We start from the raw sequence: 20,424 nt of genomic DNA, 5'->3' as shown, positions 1-20,424 counted from the left end.
GTTGCTCCCCTGCTAGGTGTCATCAGCCCCCTCCTGCTGGAAGTGTAGCTTTGCACTGAGAGCAGATGATTAGAATCCTAACGTGTGTGTGTGCGTGTGTGTGTTTGCGTGTAGAGACACTTGAACACACTCGTGAGGGTTGTGCTGTTATGTTCTTTCGAAATATATTTATTTATTTTTTTCATTCATACAAGCCACATGTGAAGAGTGTGGAAGTTCAAACATTTATGTGTCTACCTTTACATGTGTTTGCATGAGAGTTCTTACGTGTGTGTTTGTGTGGGTGTTTATTTACAGGCCTATGGTGTTGGAGGAATGAGGAAAAGACAAGAGCTGCCTGCCATTGAAGACAGAGATAAGCCTTACGTCTGTGACAGTGAGCGTTGGGTCTTTTATCCAATTCAGTTTGTTTACATAATGCCAATTCACAACAAATGTCATCTTGAGGCACTTCAATTCAATCACACATGCGTTCTGGTTTATCCTAGTGATCAAACAGTGCGTTAAGATCAGCTTATTAATCTAATTAAAAAAGTTTTTATCTAATCCAGTACACTGCATCGAGTCATTGACTTGCAGCATTCACTTTTCCTGGATGAGCATGTAGTGACAGCAGACAATTTCTTGTGTCAGGTTGATTTTAGAGCAACCTCTCATACTGAGCATGCATGTAGTGACAGTGGAGAGGAAATGCTGTCCTTTAACAGGAAGAAACCTCCAGCAGAACCCGACTCAGTACAAGCGGACATCTGACACAGGGGTTTGAGAAGACAGAGCAGAATGCACCAAAAAGAAACGGAATAAATGAAATAAGAGTACTTTCTATGTTAATGTAATATTAAAAGTTTACAGCAGAAAAGGCAGGATGTCTAGTTGTTGACAGCATTATCTCAACCTATGCTCTCCTCCAGGAAGGCACCACCGTCAAACAGAATGCCAGACCAGGTGGAGCGTCTATGGAGAGAGAAAAAAATAACTTAGCAATTGCAATAACATCAAATAATGCAAATTGGAGAGTAGAAGAAGACAGTGAGGGAAAGTGGCCAGCAGCATAACTACAGAGATTGTTCAAGATAATTATCTGTGTGAACGAGGCATGAGAGAGCTGTAGAGGACTGCCCTGAAAGACTGGATTCTCTCCTGCCGGATCTGGCCAAAAGATCTACCTCACCTCAGTTGACTGGGCAAACATTGCTGTAAGCTTTATCAAAAAGAAAAGTTTTAAGCCTACAGTCTCAAGCACTTAAATTGGGAGCTGGTTCCGCAGGAGAGGAGGATCTGCCTCCCGTTGTGCTGAGAAACTCTAGAAACCATCAGTAAACCTGCAGTCAGAGAGCGAAGTTCTCTGTTAGGAACATATGGAACAATCAGATCTCTGATGTCTGATGGAGCTGATTATTAAGGGGTTAGATGTGACAATGAGAATCTTGAACTCTATTCTGAATTTAACAGGAAGCCAATGAAGGGAAGCTAAACTAGGAGAAATATGATCCTTTTCATTTTTATCTTGCCGCAGTGGTTTGCATCAGATGAAGGCTTTCAGTTGCATTTTGTGAACTTCTGTATAGAAAATAGTTATGGTAGTCCAGCCTTGACGTAACTAATAAAAGAGCTTTTGAGGAAAAAGAACTACATTTACTTCACTAACTTGTTGGCATTCAAAAATTAGCAACCATAACGCATATTAACACAGCTTTGTAAACACACACATTATTATTATTATTATTATTATTATCATTATTATTATTATTATTATTATTATTATTATTATTTTGCATTATTTTTAGGGGTGTAAGGACATTTCTTGTTCCTGAAACAAGATTAGATTTAGCTTATTTTTGGGAAACATAATTCCCATCTTTTGTTTTCACAGCTCACAATGTGGTTGTTGGATTAATTTGCAAATCATTTGCATCTCATTTGTCACTCTGTGAACATTTCTATTTTTTTACGGAATATCCAAAACGCTGAGGTTTCTTTAATGATAATGTAAATGAGCCAATAGGCAAGAACTTTTGCCAGCTGAGTGTGTCGACACAACACTGCAACTCAAGAACGTCCTTCTTTCTCACCTCAAAATGAGAATGTCTAACACAGATACAACAGGTTGTCAAGCTTAAAGCACTTCACTTTAAATCCTTTATAATAACTTGAGCTTCTCTCGCCAGAAATGTTCACATGATGATATAACTTCTGCATAGGGTTTTTATGAGAAAAACTTCTCTTTGGTGAGGATTTTGTAGCATGAGTTGTCCTTCCACCCCTTGTTACTGTTTTAAAAGAATGTCATCGTACATATTCTTGCTTTCGGGCAAAAACCTTGTAGTGTCATTTTTATCTTGTTGTAAAATCAGCTCTGCTGATCACGCTTCACATCTGTCTGTGGCTACATTGATGCATACTCACTACTAAAAAATATTAACTTTTACCAATAATGAAGACTTGTTTGTGTCCTAAAAATAACATTTTTTGAAAATGCATGGTTTCTTTCCAACTTTGTCATTATTCGAAGCAAAGCTTACACAAATCATATGGGTGTGTTGCAGTCTGTGGCAAGCGATATAAGAACCGTCCTGGGCTGAGCTACCATTACACTCACACACACCTGGCAGATGAGGAGGGTGAAGAGGACTCAGAGCGACACACACTTCCCTTTCAACGCAAGAGCAACCACAAGCGTGAGTCTGCCGTCTGAATATGTCCGTCCTTGTCCATTATTCACGTCATGTGAATAAAGGATTAAGAATCAATGCATAAGGAGTTCTGGTTCAGGAGATTTCACTCTAGTTCTAACAATGTCTCCAAATCAGAATATTGTTATGACCCAATGATTCTCCTGAAGAAGTGTTTTGGTTGAGTACAGTGCTCACTCAAATCCTCAGTGTATGCATCCTCAGTTCTTTCTATGTCATGTTATGTGTTAACCAGATAATTTTTCATCCGCAGAGGCTTCTCTTTGTTGATTAGGTCAGTGGGCAACAGAGAGAAGTACCTGTTAAAACTGCAGTATGTAACTTTTATAAAAAATATGTTTTTTACATATTTGTTAAATTATTACTGCTCTGGCAGCATAACATGAGACACTTAATCTGTGAAAAATTAAGCTCCTCTCCGTGGTTCTGCCGACATGCAGAAATGTGTTGTTGGTCAGAAACAATCAATCAGAGGCAGGAAGAATGTCTTAGCGCCGTCAATCAACTTTGTGTATGTGCTGCTCACACCCTCTCCCCTTGCTCTCTGCTATACTAATGCTAACTAACATCATGAATGCTCAGGCTAGTTAACATGGCCACTGACGGAGGATAAACAGTCTTCCTGGAACAGTAATTTGTTTTTCCGCCATTAACACAGCAGCGCATACACAAGCCGTTGTCCATTACAGGGCAACAAAGGTGTAGAAAACTGTAAGAGGAAGCCAAAATACCTGGAGAAAAGCCATTCAAGCAACCTGCTTGCTGAGAGACGGCAATAGTAACCCTCTGAGACAGCGCTCACTGAAACAACAATGTCTGCAACAACTACCATTTATGAATAAATTACAGTCATAAAAAAATCATGCCTTTTATCTGGTGTAAAGAAGATGAAAAATACGATTCTTCACTCTAGATTTCAGCAACTCTGATCAAATTCAGTGTTGCCTGATTATAGTCACTCCTATAGCTGCATTTTGTTTGTAGGTTGGAGATGTATTGTCCTTTATTATTTGGACATTGAAGGTTATCAATTCACACACTATTCCTTAACAGCACGTCAAGATCAAATGAATGTCTTTGATGCAATTGCATCAAAGACATTCAAAGTGAGTTGCAGCCAAGTTTATTTCAAACAATTGTTTGTCATTAGTATGACTTTAAATTCAGCTTTTTGTGTCATGCTATTTATTGTTACTGAGCATCCAAAAATTCAGATTTAAAATCGAATCTCTTCACATATGGTGCTTTGCAAACGTATTGATTTTTTTAAATGTTCTTCCTCCGTCGTGCTACGACCACAAACATATTCCATCTGGGTCTTATCTGATGGACCAACACAAAATAACACCTGACTGTGAAGTGAAATGAAATCGAAAGATGACATTCAGAAATGTTTACAATAGAAATCTGAAGAGTGTGGCTTACATATTTTGACACTTTTAATCTGATACCACTAAATAAAATTCAGCTCCCAGTTGCCTTCAGAAATCACCCGTACTTATTTGAACTGAACTTAGTACATCTGGAAAAGTTTAAGATGTATCAATAATTGATATTAAACTTCTGCAAGGCACTGTGGCATACATCTTTTATTAATAACTGGAATTTGCATGAGTACAAAGTATCTTTATTTCATTTAAATTGACAATAATGTACCGTAATGACCCTTGAACCACAATGACTCAGAATAAATATATTATATTTAGATTGACTGTTTGAGCCGACAATTTTATAGGCAGCTTTTTCAGCTTTTATTTTTTAGCTTAGTTTCATTCTCCTAAGACGTCTTTCTGTCTACTTAGTTGAGATTTTAACTTTGATTTTCTTTTTAATTCACAAGTTAAGCAAGCATGGAATTAATCCGTATTAAAGGACACTGATTACTGATTGATTGATTGATTGATTCTTGACATAATTGCTCTGAAGCCACTTTAAAACAAGAATAACTAGACTTTTCTCTCTTTGTGGCAGTTTCCACTGTCTGGGCAACTGAAGCTCTGGAAGAATATTATTGCCAGAATCACAATTTCTTTATGTTTTTACTCGTTAAATGTTTTAGACTCTAAAGACTCTTTAGAAATAATGCCAAATGTATCTAAAATCTGAAATGTTCTTGTAATTTCTTCTGGTCCAATTGACCAGCTCATAAAATTTGCTTTTGGCCCTTTTACAATACACAGAGCAGTATTATATACTGTTACCAGTTTTTTTTTTTTTTTTTTTTAAAAAAAATGACGACGATAACAACGAGCTCTGGCTGTATGTTTTCCAAGCACAAAAACAGATGCATTTTTGTAAACAAAAATAATCACCAGGCTTTCAAAAGATTACACGTGAATGTATCATCAAATACTAAGATATTTAAACAACGAAACATTTTCACTACTTACAGCTCTATGGCTGAGCACCTGGTGTGTTATCGTAAGATAGCATTCAGCACACCGGGAGCCAGGCATATTCTCTAGGGTTAGATTTACCAACTTCAAATATTTTGAAGCTCATATTTGCTTTGTTTTTTTTGTTTTTTCTTCAGTTTCTGGATTAGCACAGAAAAAAAATCATAGATGTATCTCCATTTAAAAAAGACTCTAATCAATGCAACATGCTTTAACCTTGTTGAATCAGCTGCAAGGTTACATACCGGCTTAATGAGAGAACAAATGACTCTTCACACAACATTCACCAGCTCTAAAGAACAAACACCAGTAATACTGTCACAGACCTCTTAATCCATAGCGCTCTTTATAGTTAAACCCTGTGTGTGTATGTTTTCATTTACCGCTCTCAGCATGGCTCAATAGCTTACAAAGTGTCCATTAGTTCACTGGTGCATAATATCACGAGGTTGTAAACGAATATCCACCATATTGTTTACTAATGCTTTCTTCCCCTTAGGCCAGTTTTAGGCTAACGTGATAGAGATATTGTTCTGGCTCTGTCAACAGGATAAAAACCCTTATGTTTGTGGTGTTGAGATGAGTTTAATTTCTTGTAATTTACAGTCCTGTTGAAAATTATTTTTACCACACTAGTATGTTCCTAGCATGCTTGTAGCTAAACATACTGAATATCACACAGCATTAAGAATCTTGTAGGATGCACCTGATGTTTTAGTTTTAGCTTTTTTTTTTTTTTTTTTTTTTTTTTAGAAATCTCACTCATTATTAAGATTCCAATCAAATCTAATTTTTAATCGTGGGATTATTGTGCTGCTATAAGGTTTTTGTGCATGTTTTTACCAGGGATGCCAATAAATGTTGCCAACGATGTATATCTGGAACCATCTCTTTAAATTTACTTAGAATTCACAGAACTTTGTATTCTGTTGAGTAGAACTCAGAGATGTGTGGAAATTAGCAGTTTTTTTTTTCTGNATCAAACCCTAANGTCCATTTATGTCGGCTACAGGCTCAACTCGGCACACAATCTTTATCTTTCAGAATGTTTCGTTTTGTGGGCCGGTTTGTGGATTGTGTTCACCATTACGGTACCTTGTGTCTTTATGCTTTGTTGGTTTTTGATCACTCCTTTAAGGGAAACAGAATCTATTAATCCGGAGCGAAGTTGTGCTTTGGTTGGTAATGTTTAGTGAAATTGCTACAGTTTTCTTTTGCGGAAAGGCAACAGAAATAGTTGCAGACATTTTGAAAAAAGGAGTATCTCTTTTCTTTGTTCTGCAAGGTCTTAAAAAGCAAGCAATTTGCTCAGAGCAGATAAACGCACAGTGCACAAGCACACACACTCACCCTATCTGTTCTATGTATGCTGCACTGCAACATTGTCCAGGCTGAAGCTGTGCTGCCTGTTATTTAATTGGCAGTGTGCTTTTAAATTGGCCTGTCCTAAACAACAAACTGACCCTGGCTATATGAATATATATTTATATGGTCAGGCTGGAGTTCTGGGTCTCTTCACTGGAGGAGTGCAAGAGAGACAGCATTTGAATCCCCCCAACACGCACACACACACTCCCTCCTGACACAGAAATACACACGCGCACACACACTGCTTCAGAAAATGCAATCTTCTCTGCTGAAATGAAAAAGGAAGCTTAGCCATTTTTGGAGGTTGGCAGTGTGTGTGCGTGCGTGCACATTTATTTGCAAGGCGTGTGCACGTGCGAATGAGTGTGTATGCGCTGATGTGAATGTGTATGCGTCAATATGCATTAACCCAATCTGCTGAGCGGTCCACCCTTTTATATATCGCCACACGTGTAATAATATTAATATATCTGTTAGTTCAGAGCAAAACCTGCATGCATAATTTATGCTATATCCTGGCTGTCTAGACGCTATAGCATGTATGCAGCTACCACAACAGGAGTGTGAGCTGATACTTACAGAAACTTATCACAGAAGCTGTGAGATCGTTTCTGAAGCGTTCCCTTCCTGTTCCTTACCATCAGTGTGATAAATGGCGGATTATTCCACAAGGAGATGAGATTTTCCTTCATTCTCTTGGTCCATCTTTCACTACTTTCTTCTCCCCTTCCTCCTTCCCTTCCTGCCTCTCCCATTTTCCATTTTGTCTCCCCGTGTTTTGCTTCATCAATCAGCTTTGGCTCCCCTCATAATTATTTTCTTCTTTGTTTCGCGTCTAATGTCTCTGAAAACATCCCCCATTATAAACATCCCCCATATATATATATATATATATATATATATATATATATATATATATATATATATATCTGAATGCGAGCCAATGTAGTGTTTACTCAGACTGAGCAGTGGCATTAAAATTCATGACTGCACCACATATAGTGTTTTTTTTCCTTTTGCTCCCAAACAGGAGAAGAAGAGGTTGGAGGTGTAGAGGGAGGGAGAGAGGGTAAGGTGGAGGTGTGGAGGTCTCTTTTGGCATTGATGTGATGTTGGGAGGGGTAGGGGTAGAAGACAAAGAGGAGGTGTCTGTGGAGATGTAGTAGTGGCGGTGGCGGGGGGTGCTTCTGCTCGAGGTCGGACCTGCAGCGCCACACCTGTAAATTGGTTTTATAGGTATGGATCGGAATGTTAGGGAAATCTCAGGAAAAGGTTACAAACTGAGAGACATCCTGGTGTGACTGAGACCAAAGTATATTGAAAACAAAAATGGCGGGAGGATAGGAAAGAGGAAGAGGAAGCTGGGGGTGCAGTTGTCATTAAATACCCCCCTCCCTTTCTCAAATCAGAACTGAGATTCAGAGCCCACTTTATCTGGACGGACAGACGGTCCTACAGTGTGGAGCAGCAGGGACACTCTGAATTCTTGTGTGTTTATTTGCATGTGTGCTTTGGAAAACACACACACTCTGCATACACATGCATTAGCATCTTTGTGTGTGTGATTCTGCCAGCTAGTTGTGCAAACGTACCACACGGCCAATCATGCCCAACTTCCAGTGCCTATCTGTGTGTGTGCGACATGTAATTGAGCCCTTTGAAGGTCAGTTTCCCTCTGTACCTTCTCAACATTGAGGGTTATTATGTCCCCCCCTCCTTTTCACTTTTCTGCCTTGTGTTTTTAAAATGGCGTCCCTGTCCTCTACCAGCTGTCTACAAACAGTCAAACAGAGGACATTTTTCGATACTGAGGAACAATTTGCACAGACGTCACCAACCTTCTGCAGAGTCAGCAGGTTTCTATGGCTGAGCAGCAACACGCAAACCTTATGTTGTCAAGCACAATGCAGAGCATTGGATGTGGTGGTGAAAAGTGTGCTGCCACTGCTTGAATCATGCCTCTTACTAGCAATCAAATGGATGAGTCAGGAGAAAAGTTGCCAGAAGAAAAGCGCTTTTATGTATAAAGTGTAAATTTTGGGAATTTGGCTTGGATGCTGTATTTTCAATGAAAGAAGTATACCAGCACATTTTATTAATGATCCTGACAATGTGGGAGCAGATTGGGATAGATAACAAATTCAGCTCCAACATGACATGTTGGATGAATGACCATCATGGATGAATGACCACAGTGTAAAAAAACCTGACCGGTCTGTGCAGAGTCGTGGGCTCAGCCTGACAGAACATCATATGAATTAAATGTAACTGAGACAATGAGCCAGGCATCCTCGTCCAACATCAGTGTCTGACCACAGAAATGCTCCTCTAGAAGAAGATGTTGCTGTTGTGGCTGAAGCAGTTCAACACATTTATAAAAGATTTTGTCAGAATGGGGAAGCATTAAAGTTTATGTTAAGGTAAAGGCAAGTGATTGAACACTTGGAGCAATATACTGCATAATACCTCACACAGTATAAAGAATATGTATGGACTATGTGCATACTCAATGTTATATACTGTGACCATAAAAATGGATTTTATATATATTTTACAGTAAAATTTTATTTATTTAATTTAAAATCCAAATGACTGTTTTATAAAATGTGACTTTAGGAATGTATAACTAAAATAACTCCCTCTCTGATTATTATGGCGATCACTAAATAATAATGAATCTAATCCTAAGAGATCCAAAACAGGCAAACAGTCTGATTTGTAAATAGACAGGGAGGAACATTTTTTTAACAAGTGGATATAATCTTCTGACTTAAAATTCACCAACATTCACAGTATTTTCTATATTTTTTCTAGCCTCTCTGCCTTCCTGAGGGTTATTTATTATTTACGCTATGAGCAGAGAGTTTGTTGCGGCACTGTTTGAAGGAGAAGTTGATCTGAAAGAGGGTTTTGCCAATAATTTAAAACAAATGTGTGCTTTTTAAAGTGTCTGTAACATTTTATTTTAGGAATTAGTGCAAGTTGCCAGGAGTGGAATTACTAAAACTTTGACTTCAAGTGTATGTAGACCTTTACAAAAGACTGCTTATGTTTCCAAATCCAGTATAATCCACAACAGGCAGAAGTTAAAAGCTTAGAGCTGAGCAACTTTGCTATATATATATATATATATATATATATATATATATATATATATATATATATATATATATATGTGTGTGTGTGTTGTACAAAATATAGTTTTCTTTTAAATGACTTCATTTTTAAACAGCTCACTGACAATGAAAACAAATATTTAGATTCTTCTGTAACAACATCCTCACCTAAGAGTGTTGTTGAATGCGCTCAAATGTGGTGGGTTCACTGATCAATTGTGAATTGGGTTTCCGACCAGCCAGTCATGGTTGATCAAGCTGAAAATCATCAATTTCTCAACGTGTCTCTTGTTTCCAGCCAGCATATTTTTGTAAACATTCAACTCTTCCTGATTGAGAATAAACCAAGGTAAAACTTGTTCAACTGTCATTTATGTGCCACAATTTAGTATCTGATAAATAAGGTTTAAGACCATTTATCTGTGACAAATAGTCACAACTTATCCTTGAAAGGATCTTCAAGACATCTTTGGGGTATTTTGATTACGTTTAAATAAAAGGCCTGGGATACATTCAAAAGAACTCTGTAAAGTCAGACATGATAACCTTAACAGCCGATACTTATTGATTGGATGCGTACTTGTTGCCCATGCTCAGACATGGATTTGTTTTGAACTTTTCACTTACTCTGACATTCCCTCTGCGCTTTTGATTGGTTAATTGTTGCTGCTGCCACACAGTGCCGAGAGAGAGGAAGGGGAGAAATGGCTGTTGCCTAGCAATCCGGTTGCCATAGATACCGCCAGGGCTCCCTCCTAAAGAGTACACAGCTATGTACATTGAAAAGAGAGAAACATTGAGAGAGAAAGGGAGGACGAGGAGGAGGAGAGGGGCAAGAGAGGAGAGTTATGGGAAGATCAGAAATAGTGAGAAGAAGAAATAAAGAAAAGCAGAATCTGAGAAGTTCAAGAGCAGACAAGAGCGAGAGAGGCGCTCAGAGGAGTTCATTAAAAATAACATAAAGAATGGGAGGAGTGAGGGAAAGCAGACAAAGAAGGAAGCAGAGCGAGGCGCACAGAGTTGAGGACCAGGAAAAATCTCTTCATGATTCATCATATAGATCCCCCCTGACACTCCGACTGGTAAAGGCAGCGTAATATTGGAGTCTGCTTCATTTGGTATTCTGTCTCATGATGTGGTGCTGTGGCTTGCCGGCTGGTTGTTCTGCGGTTCTTTAGTTGTCTTGGCCGTGTTTGGAAAAGCCCCCAGCTCGCACAACCACAGCCGACCAGCCTCCAACCTAATCTAGCCGTACTTTACGTCTGTTTCTTGTTTTGTTACTGTCTGCGAATGAAAGAAATTGGTGTAAACCTTCTGAAAGAGATAAGAATCAGCAATACCTTGGTTACCGGTCAAATTATCTCTACTAGAGCACAGAAAATTGGTCTGATGGGGATTATTTTTTCAAAACATTTTTTTCAGAGTGGAGTAATAATTTGGTTCTTCCTGGGAAACTTGCCAAACCTGGTGCAGGAACTGTTGCCACTTACATTTAAAATCTGTTTGAAATAAACACATGAATGGAAGCAAACCAAAGAAACCTGCTCCACTGACAAAAACTCCATATTTCTGAGCAGAATCTTCTCAAAAATGGGATGCAGTGATTCACCCCCTCAACCCCCAGTTTTTTTTTTTTTTTTGTCTGAAATTCTCCCCCTTTTATGCACTCTGCTTTGTCCCAAGTGGTAATTTCTGACATTTCCACATGATGGTGCAGGGCAGACACGCTGAACAGTGGACCATGAGAGGCTGGGCGCAATTCAAACAGGATTTCACAGTCGCATTCCCAGCCGGTTCTCTCCCCTGGAACCAAATAGGATTAATAATTTGCATTTTAACTCTTTATCGACGGGGACACTGGTCTGTGCTGGCTAAGTGGCCCTTTCTGAGAGTTTGCAAATGTGAGCACATTTGCACAAAATAATCACACACAGACTCATAGTCCCACTGTAAGGCTGATTTCTTTACATGCATGATTTATGGGGAGGTTGTGTGACTGTGTGCGTGGGCCATTTATTTGCACGTGTGTCTGTTTACTGTATGCGCACACATTCAGGAGGCTGTAGAGCCTGATAGATAGATGGTGTGTATGCATGTGTGTGTAGGCGTGTGTCTTCTTGGGTCAGTGTGATTACAGTGCAGCCATATATCAAGTTTTTACTATGCACCAAAACAGCCTCCGTCCTCTTTACTTTGCAATGTCATCTCGGCACACCGACTCACGTTGCACACACAAACGCACACATCCAGTCCCACAATGCACCGAGAGTTACGCAAGCTGCTGAGTGGACACGAATGGAGGTAATACTTGTCTTTGTGCGGCGCATGTGAAAGGCTGAAGGTTGGGATGGGTGTGGTGAAGACAGAGATGGGGAATAAAAGGAGCAGGTTTTTAGGGAAAAAACAGAGGACGGGTATGGGGGGGTGGCACTGGCGCAAGCATTAGTGTGACAACAGATGGATTGCAGCAAAGAGTTCCAATTTCCTCTCCAAGAGTGAAGCAGGAGAAGGCAAAAAAAAAAAAAAACCCAACGAAGAAAGAGATGAAACATGAAAAGTAAAGAAAAAAACAGAAGCACAATGAAGCGTAGAAGAGATGGAATCAGAAACAGAGAGAGGAGAAGCAATAATGAGAAACTGTGAGGAGGAAGAAAGAGGAAGAGGATGGGAAGAAGACAGAAGCAGAGGGAGAGAGAGCGAGAGGGAGGAAGGAAGCCAGTGACTTTTCATCTGTGACTGACGGTTTCCATCTGACTGCATCTATGTCTCCTTGTCTGCATAAAAAAAATCTGGAAATGTCTCCCTAAGCATTTGGGATAGTGTCAGTGTGAATGTGAAGTATGTGCTGCTGGTTTCCTCTGCATCCGTTCAGCCCTTGTTGTCCTCTCAACAACATCCTCAACTTTACATGTATACAGTGTATATGTATGTGTGTGTGTGTGGCTGCAGAGGGGTTAGAGATGTTAAAAAAGCAAGCAGCAGCGGTGGGGGGAAGGGGACGGAAGTAAAACTGGACAGCCAAAGTTATTATGCAAAGGCATCGCTGTAAATCTCTGTGTGTGCACGTGTGCTCCCTACTGTATGTGTGTGATTTTGGCCTTGCATGTGTGTGCTCTCATTGTGTCTGCGCGCGCTACCCCTCAGAGGCTTTCCTCATTAAGCAGCGAGGCGACAGGAGTGCAGAGTGTGTGTTTTCACACACTGCTGCTTCGACACAACATGGAGACAGTTTTTTCTTTTCCTGTTTCCTTTCCTTCGCTCCCGTTTGTTTCCTCATTGTCTTCCTCCTCGTTTTTTCACTTTCACTCAAACCCTTACCTTGACTTCTGCCATTTTCCCCCTCTTACTCCTCATCCTCATTTCTTTCTTCCATCTCCACCTGCCAAACTGGAAGCCCTGCAGTCCTGAGTCCAAAGAACAGCTAGAACAAAATGGCTACAATCAGTAATGGCTTTGCTTACTTTTGGATAACTGCAGAGAACCAAAAAAGAAAGGAAGAAAACACACACAAAAGAATATTCAATTACTTTAGTCAGTCCATTAGAGTCGCAAATGCCATTAAGATATTATGCATTATAGGTCAAATCAAGCAGCAGACACAGAGATGGGGAAAAAACTGAAATGAATAATAAAAAAAAGTAATTTAGAAGACAGTGAGAAACATCAACGCATTCAAGCAGAAAGGTCAAAGCTAACACTTCTTCAGTGGAAGTACAAAAGTCATAAGGCAATAATAAGTCCAAAGAAATATGTTACAGCCTTCAGGGGGGAACAAATCTGCCAAATTTTGGATTGTTTTGCTTAACAAGTTTTGGGATCAATATGACTCATCATGGTTGAGGTTTACAAACCATATCAACCCAAAATAGGTGAAATTGAATAATATCTAGTGTTAAGGGTAAAAAAGTGTGAATAGAAAAGAATAACCCTTAACTTGGATACCAACAGTCCTGTCACACTGTTGGTTTATTGGCAAAAGAAAGTTCATCATCAGATTATTATTTGACATGGGACTATTTAGGCTTCATTGGCTCTTAATAACTTAAATAACATAAAACCGTATTTAAGTCTGAAAGTGGTGAAAAATTATAGGCTAGCTGTTTTTCTGTGAGTTTTCAAGCAGAATGAAACTTTTGGGGCACAAGGAGTCTCTTTTTTTCTCTTTAGGCCACAAGCCTTATGCTTTTCCATATAATCCCTTCCATAAATGCAAATCTTTGTTCTATATAAAATGCATATTCACTTTCTAAAAGGTTAATTTAAGAATAAAATTTAGCTTTTTAATCATGAAAAGGTTCGATTTATAGAAATTATAGATAATTTGCTCAATTATATTTTTTCAAAGGGCCATAAAGCTTTTATCACTCAAGAAGAAAACAAATAATGAGAGTAATGGTATAAGGGAAAAAGGTTGTCGATCATAATGTTGTTTCATGTGTGCTGTCATTACGGTAAACCTCTGCTCCAGCACCAAATTGTTTCAGCCTTTCTTCCAGACGTACCTCGTATTTAGCTTCACGCATCTTCCCATCAAGCCTGACCACCTTGTCATTGATAGAGAAAAGCCCACAGCATGATGCTCCCATCACCATGTCTCACCATGGTCATAATTTACTTTTGGTTTCCTCTGACTACGTCATCTTCTTCCTCATGTTTGCTACATCTCCTGCGGCTTAAAACAAACCACAAACAGGACCTAGGTTAATGAGGGGCACGTTCTGATCCACAGCATCTACTAATAGGGTTTCATTGAGAGTATACTCATGTTTATTAACATTATTTGAAATAAGTAGATTTTTCAGAGTGGCCCCTGAACTGCACATGCTCTGTATTGCAAATGTGGATCTGATTTAATATTTCTGAGATTCTTCCTCTAATTTGCTCTTGACCTCATGAGTTTTAAATATTAGGTCAGAGAAATGTTGGAGGGAAAAAAACTGATTATCAGCAAAATCAGGGTTAATTTCTGAGGTTAAACATATTGACACAGGATAATGACTTCTTTGTGTTGTTCATGCACTATTTTCTCTCTGCACAGCAGTTTTGGTGTGACTCCCATTCGGTGGTCTAGTAGAACAGCATTAGCTGCACGACTCACAAATGAACCTGTTGAACTAAAGAGTGAGATAATAAAAGCTTCAAGTCAAATAGATCTGATAATTTGGGCTATTTTAAATGGATTCCTCCCTACTGAAAATCTTTGAAAGGACGGCAATATTTTAATGAATTAGGTAAGACAGCAGGGAAATTAGCACTCCTCTAAGCTATATTGATAAAGACTTTGTTAAAGTAATATTCCACACTATGCTCATCAATTATGATATTGTTTGTAATTTGACAAAGATAAAACGGGAGATAACACTTGTGTCAGTAAAAGAGATGAGACACGAGTGAAAACAAAAGGATTCAGGCACATGAGCTCGAAAGCAAAATAACAGCAGATTGTAATGAAGGAGCAGCAAGGAGGAGGAAAAGAGGAGAAAATGAGACAGTTGTGGGTGGGAGGTGGGGGGGGGCTGATGGGGAGAAGGGTTGGTGTTGGGGAGTCGAAGGGACCATTTGAGAATTCATCTCTTGCTGGATAATTCCCAGGAGGATTTCTCTCCAACACTTGAAAGCTGTGAAGTGTGCGGTTCTGCTCGTACTCCTCCTGGTAATTGGAAGAAGAGAGAGGAGAGCAGAGGAGGGGAGAGAGAGGAGAAGATGGTCAGGTAAAGGAGGAGAAAAATTTGGAGATGGGGGGGTAAAGCGGGAAGGAATTGTCAGGAGAAAAGGTGGAATATATATATATATATATATATATATATATAAAGAGTACAGATTCAACTCTTTTTTTCTCTTGGTCACTTTATTTCTTTTTTCTTCTTGCCGTGTGTATCGTCTCTATTTTCCCCCCTCGTTTCCACTCCTCTATATTGTCTCCCTCTGTTACTGTTTTCCACCCTTCTTTCTCCTCCCCTCCCTCTCTTTGGCAGCACTAGTGTGTCTGTGGTTGCAGGCGGCTTCTGAAACATGGCCACAAGCGTTTAATCATTGATGGGAGTTTTTTTTTTCTTTTTCTTTTCCCCCTTTCGCACAGGCAGGCCAGCGGGCAGCCCCGACTCACTCACGTACGTCAGGACCTGCTGATTCACTCTCTAGGGGCCTTGAAAGCATGCACACATAGGGAGAGGCAAAGCAAACAAAGATACACACAGACAGATAAAAAAGACAGAAAGCAGACGGAATGTGTTTTAGATGTGTGTGTGTATGGGTGTGTGTGTCTGTTTTATTCCACCAGGGAATCTGCGCTCCAATCAACAGCAATGAGTCCAAATAAAACAGTAAGATGAAAGAAATGTATTTGACCACAACAAGAAGACATAAATATGTTTATACTGACCTCAGGCCTGCGTACCTCAGCCCTGCCTTCAGCTTTACGCATCCTCCTGCTACTCTCAGTCAACGTCTGGTTCTGTTGGTTTATTAATAAATAAACACACATTCATGCATGAAGTCTCCACTGGAACCATTTTTGCAGCTTTTTTTTTTTTTTTTTTAATTTGATCACAGTTCTTCTGTGGCCCTGGCAGGAGTGGTTCCATGTTTTTACGTAGATTTGTGCCTCAAAAGAAGGTTTTTCTTTCAGTTATATTAAGTTTGATTGTTTCGGAATGGATCCATTGGAGGGATTCTTATTTAATTGCAGCATTCTATTCTGCTGCAACGTTAAGTTTTATTTGTCTATACAAAATGAACAATTTAATATTTAATGTAGGGTGGAAGTACAAAAAGTTAGAAAAAAAGAAAATTGGAAAAAGAAAAACTAATACTTTTTGTCTTGAAATACTTATATGCTGCTTCAAAATCCAAAACACTTTTTTTTTCTCAATATTGCCCCCTCCCATTGTCCCATGCATACGCAGCATGCACATATAAAGAGAGGGCCACAGTGATCCATCCTTTTAATAATTCAGTTATAAGGAACTTTACTCACATGGGGCTAATAAATAGCTCCAAAATAAAATACTGAACTCAAGTCTTGTGGTAAATTTAATGTTTCTCTCAAGCGTTGAGAGAAACATAAAATCACTTTGTGTTGCAGTGGCTGCGGTACACTCTGCGCAAACCTGTCCTCATAAGACCCCAGGAGTGAAACCCTTTCATAAGCAGCTCCTTTAGCCTCGGTGCATTTAATGTTGTTGCACCTCCAGCCTCCATGCATAAAAATGGAAATAAATCCCATTTAGATAAAAAACTGCATCTTATTAGTACTATTAAGAGCTATAGAAGCATTGATCTGTTTACTCTTAGGTCTTGTGAAACGTATTGCTGTGACTGTAAGTTAATTTAAAAGATGTCAGTGACATAAAGTGAAAGACTACATGTTATTATTATTGTCTGATCTGAAGGACGAAGATCCATTTGCCTTTACAGCTCCCTAAGATTACACATTATGCTAAATTGCAAAGCAAAAGTATTGACTCACTCACACTACTCCACACCTGGCATCGAACGCTTACAACCATTCACCTCAGACAGACTCAGTCTCATTGGCGACCAGTTCAGCATACGGCCCCAAACCCAAAGATAGCAACTAGGCATTACAGTCATTTATTCCCTCCAGAACTGAGCAGGAGGAGCTAATAAAACCTTCCTACCCCCTAGAGAAACTACATGGAAATGTTAGGAAAGACAATGGATAGAGAATGGATTAAGGTTGTTTTATTTGTAACTTGCTTTTATATATAAAAATGGCTATTGTGAAAATTTTGTCACCAAAATTAACACAGACTCAAGTCGTTAACATATTGGTCTGTTAATAAAGTTGATTTCCCGATGCTTCCCAGTGTTGCTAAAGTCCTGATATAGAAATTTTGATGAGCAACAGAAAGCTTTTCCCCACACATTCATTCTGCCCCCTGATAAAACTTTGCCCTGGGTGCTGAGCCATTCCTCTGACAGACCATTTTTTCACTGGTCCGTCACTGGGGTAGTTGTGTGCTTTGTCGTAACGTTCTGTTGCACTTTCAAAAATGTTCCCAATAAATCTAAGATGGCAGTAAATGTAGTGTTTGTTTGTTTTTCCTCCGTTTTTGTGGTTGTCGCACAAAAATGCTCAGAAAAGGATTATGTTGTTAGGCAAGCAATATTACCGCCACCTGGTGGTAATATCATTACCAGCATGTAAACGTTTCGCCTGGTGGAAAAAAAAAAGATAGACTTCTAAGAACAATAATCACATACTGTTTTCAGATTTGTACACTTTATTTGAAGTTTGGAATATAAATAGCTGTTCATGATAAAGAAAATACATGTTCTATGTATTTCTTTTAAATGAGCTTTTTAAAAAATATGCAAATATTATGCAAGGAAGATATATTGTCCCAGTGTGACTCTTACATGCAGTATTCCTTTGATTTCGCTAGCCAACACTTTGAGCATGGTAGTCTACAGGCAATCTTTTTTTTCCCTCTTTGATCGTTGAAGGACTGCTCCTGGGCGCTGCGCACAAATTAAGAGTACAGCACCTGACACACACCTTTGATTTTCAATGAAAAGGTCACAAAAACACACACACACATACACACACGCACACAAAAAGCCAAGAACTGTTGGGTTGATGCTGTCACAAACTACTCAATTATCACAGCAATGCTAATAGAATGCTAGCCAGTTTTATGACTCTTGATCAGGTTACAACTTTATACCATCATCTCTATATGTACATAATCTTTTTCTCTCCTGTATTTAGATTATTTCCTTTTGCTGCCACCACCACATTGTAAATTACTTCTTCGGGTAAAATGCACAAATATGAACTATCTGGATCCTCTCTGCTAATTTATATATAAGTGAAGCAGTCAGCAGGTTGGGAACAAAGTGCCTGTGAATTTATTGAGTAGAATCTCTTATGTTGAACACCAGGTCAGATGTAACAATGCTGAGACTTCCTTTTTGTAGCCTTTCTTTTGTTTTTTTTTTTTTGTTTTTTTATGTTGGAAAAATTGTAAAGCAACATGGACAAAATTCAACCTCATCTGATTTTTATTGGCAGCGCTGAAATCGTCATGTTTAATACAATCTGTGAACGTCAAGTATCTTAATTTTCAGTGTGTAAGATATGAAACATGGTCATTTACAACTACTGCAAAATATAGTAATCATTAAAAATTAAACATTTGCAAAGAAGCTGCAAATGAAATACAATACAATAGGCTGATGCTTCACGCTTCACTGTATTCATTTTTGTTTACCTATTTGTTGCCCATATAGTCTGACTGCATTACAAGATTTCTTCAGAGGATTTAAATGATGCAGCTGCAAAGCATTGTGGGACAGAAACACCCTTTTTGCTTTCAGAAAGTGTTGGCCAGTGAATGCATTGCTGAAGGAGATAATAAAGGGAGCACTGGAGCTCATTTCCTCAGTATTTGGATAATTTGAACAGCACTCATCATGGCTACCACTTTAGTACTTCTGGGTCATTTCACTCAGCGAGGAACCTTCCTTAAAAATGACTTTTTGACCAGATCCTAGTGTGTTCATGTCCTGGAGAGAAGCTGCAGCTGCAAATCAGGGAGAGCATTTCCTGCTTGCTTTGTCCCCTGCATTGCAGCTGAATCAACTAATGATTTAAAATAATAATAAAAAAAAACATACAGTGCAGGAAAGTTTGGACAGCACAATTCTTTATTTATTTATGTTGACAAGAAATGTGGGATTTCTCTGGGGGGAAGCAGAGCGTATGGCAAACAAACGCCAGTGGTTGCCTATCCATTACTGTGACTGTATACAGCAGGGATCGGTGACATGTTGTCAGAGTTTATTAGAGACAAGCACTGGGGTGCTCATTTAGACACACAGCTGACATGATCAGTTTCCTTCAGGTAATTGGAACAGGCCTGAAAGAGGCTAAAAGGGGGAAAACCTCCTGTCTGTGTTACATTCAGAATTACAAATTATTCAGCACTGAAAGTATAAGACAAATTCAGCATATGTTTGGGTTGACTAATAGAATTACTCTTTTAAGGCGTGCATTTTATTCTTAGAATAATCTGCTAATCTTCAAGACTGGTAAGGTATGTTGTGGACCAACCAAAAATGTAGATTTGTTGACATGCAGGTGTTGAAGTGTTTCAGTCTTATGGTTTGTTTCTCCTCAGCATGACTCCATCCTGAAATGGATAACCCACAACATTTCTGTCAGCACTGACTATATTTAGTCATTCATCACATTTTATTGAGACATTTATCAATATCGTTACGGAGTATTGTATATAATCAGTCCCTCCAGAATGCCGAGGTGCTTTTTTGTGATTATTGTTCCTTAAATTACTAATGTTGTGGCACCTTAAAAAAAAAAAAGTTTATTATTGCCATAACATTATATTACAAAAGTTTAAACTGCTTCACATAAACTTCCCCAAAAAAGAGGATTTTAACATGGTTAGTATTTAAAGTGAAAATGACATTTTCAGGTACAGTCTTGAAATAGCACCCCTAACACAAATAAAATCATATTCTGAGGTTTCAAAGCGCAAAAAAAGAATCCCATATTGGTTATTAAAGTTAACAAGAACCGTATACATAAGAAAATTCTACAGAACATCTCAAAGTGCCAAAAAAAATGGCAAATGTTACCATTTAGTATCATTCATGCTCTCATCTTGCAGGTTCAGCATTTAAAACAGGAAGTTCAATTAGGAGGCTAACAGGGTTGGTCAAAATTCAGCTGAGTTGCAGTGATTGGTCAGAAAAGAAGGAAATACAGAAAATGCTGAAGTCCACTTCCATGGTTGGTGAGATTTGCAGAGTAGTTGCTATAACTGCTGCAAGTCCGTGCAAAATTTGTGAATGATGTTTGAATTT

The 20,424-nt window shown here is 38.8% G+C and overlaps 1 protein-coding gene across 2 annotated transcripts in view; it reads left to right on the top strand.

Moving 5' to 3' along the window:
- Positions 1 to 20,424, top strand: part of dpf1 (double PHD fingers 1) — a 59,487-nt gene that overhangs the window by 25,580 nt on the left and 13,483 nt on the right. For both annotated transcript variants that reach the window (XR_001428576.1, XM_015061126.1), the window contains exons 7-8: positions 298 to 376; positions 2,547 to 2,678. Coding sequence is in view for 1 of the 2 variants with exons in the window: in XM_015061126.1 (XP_014916612.1) it covers positions 298 to 376; positions 2,547 to 2,678 (211 nt within the window). In the remaining variant the exon portion in view is untranslated. The remainder of the gene's footprint in view (positions 1 to 297; positions 377 to 2,546; positions 2,679 to 20,424) is intronic.

Source organism: Poecilia latipinna, unplaced genomic scaffold, assembly GCF_001443285.1.
Source record: "Poecilia latipinna isolate Pla-1442-1.1 unplaced genomic scaffold, P_latipinna-1.0 Scaffold68, whole genome shotgun sequence".
NCBI classification, from domain to species: domain Eukaryota; kingdom Metazoa; phylum Chordata; class Actinopteri; order Cyprinodontiformes; family Poeciliidae; genus Poecilia; species Poecilia latipinna.
This window is presented reverse-complemented; position numbering and strand designations above follow the sequence as displayed.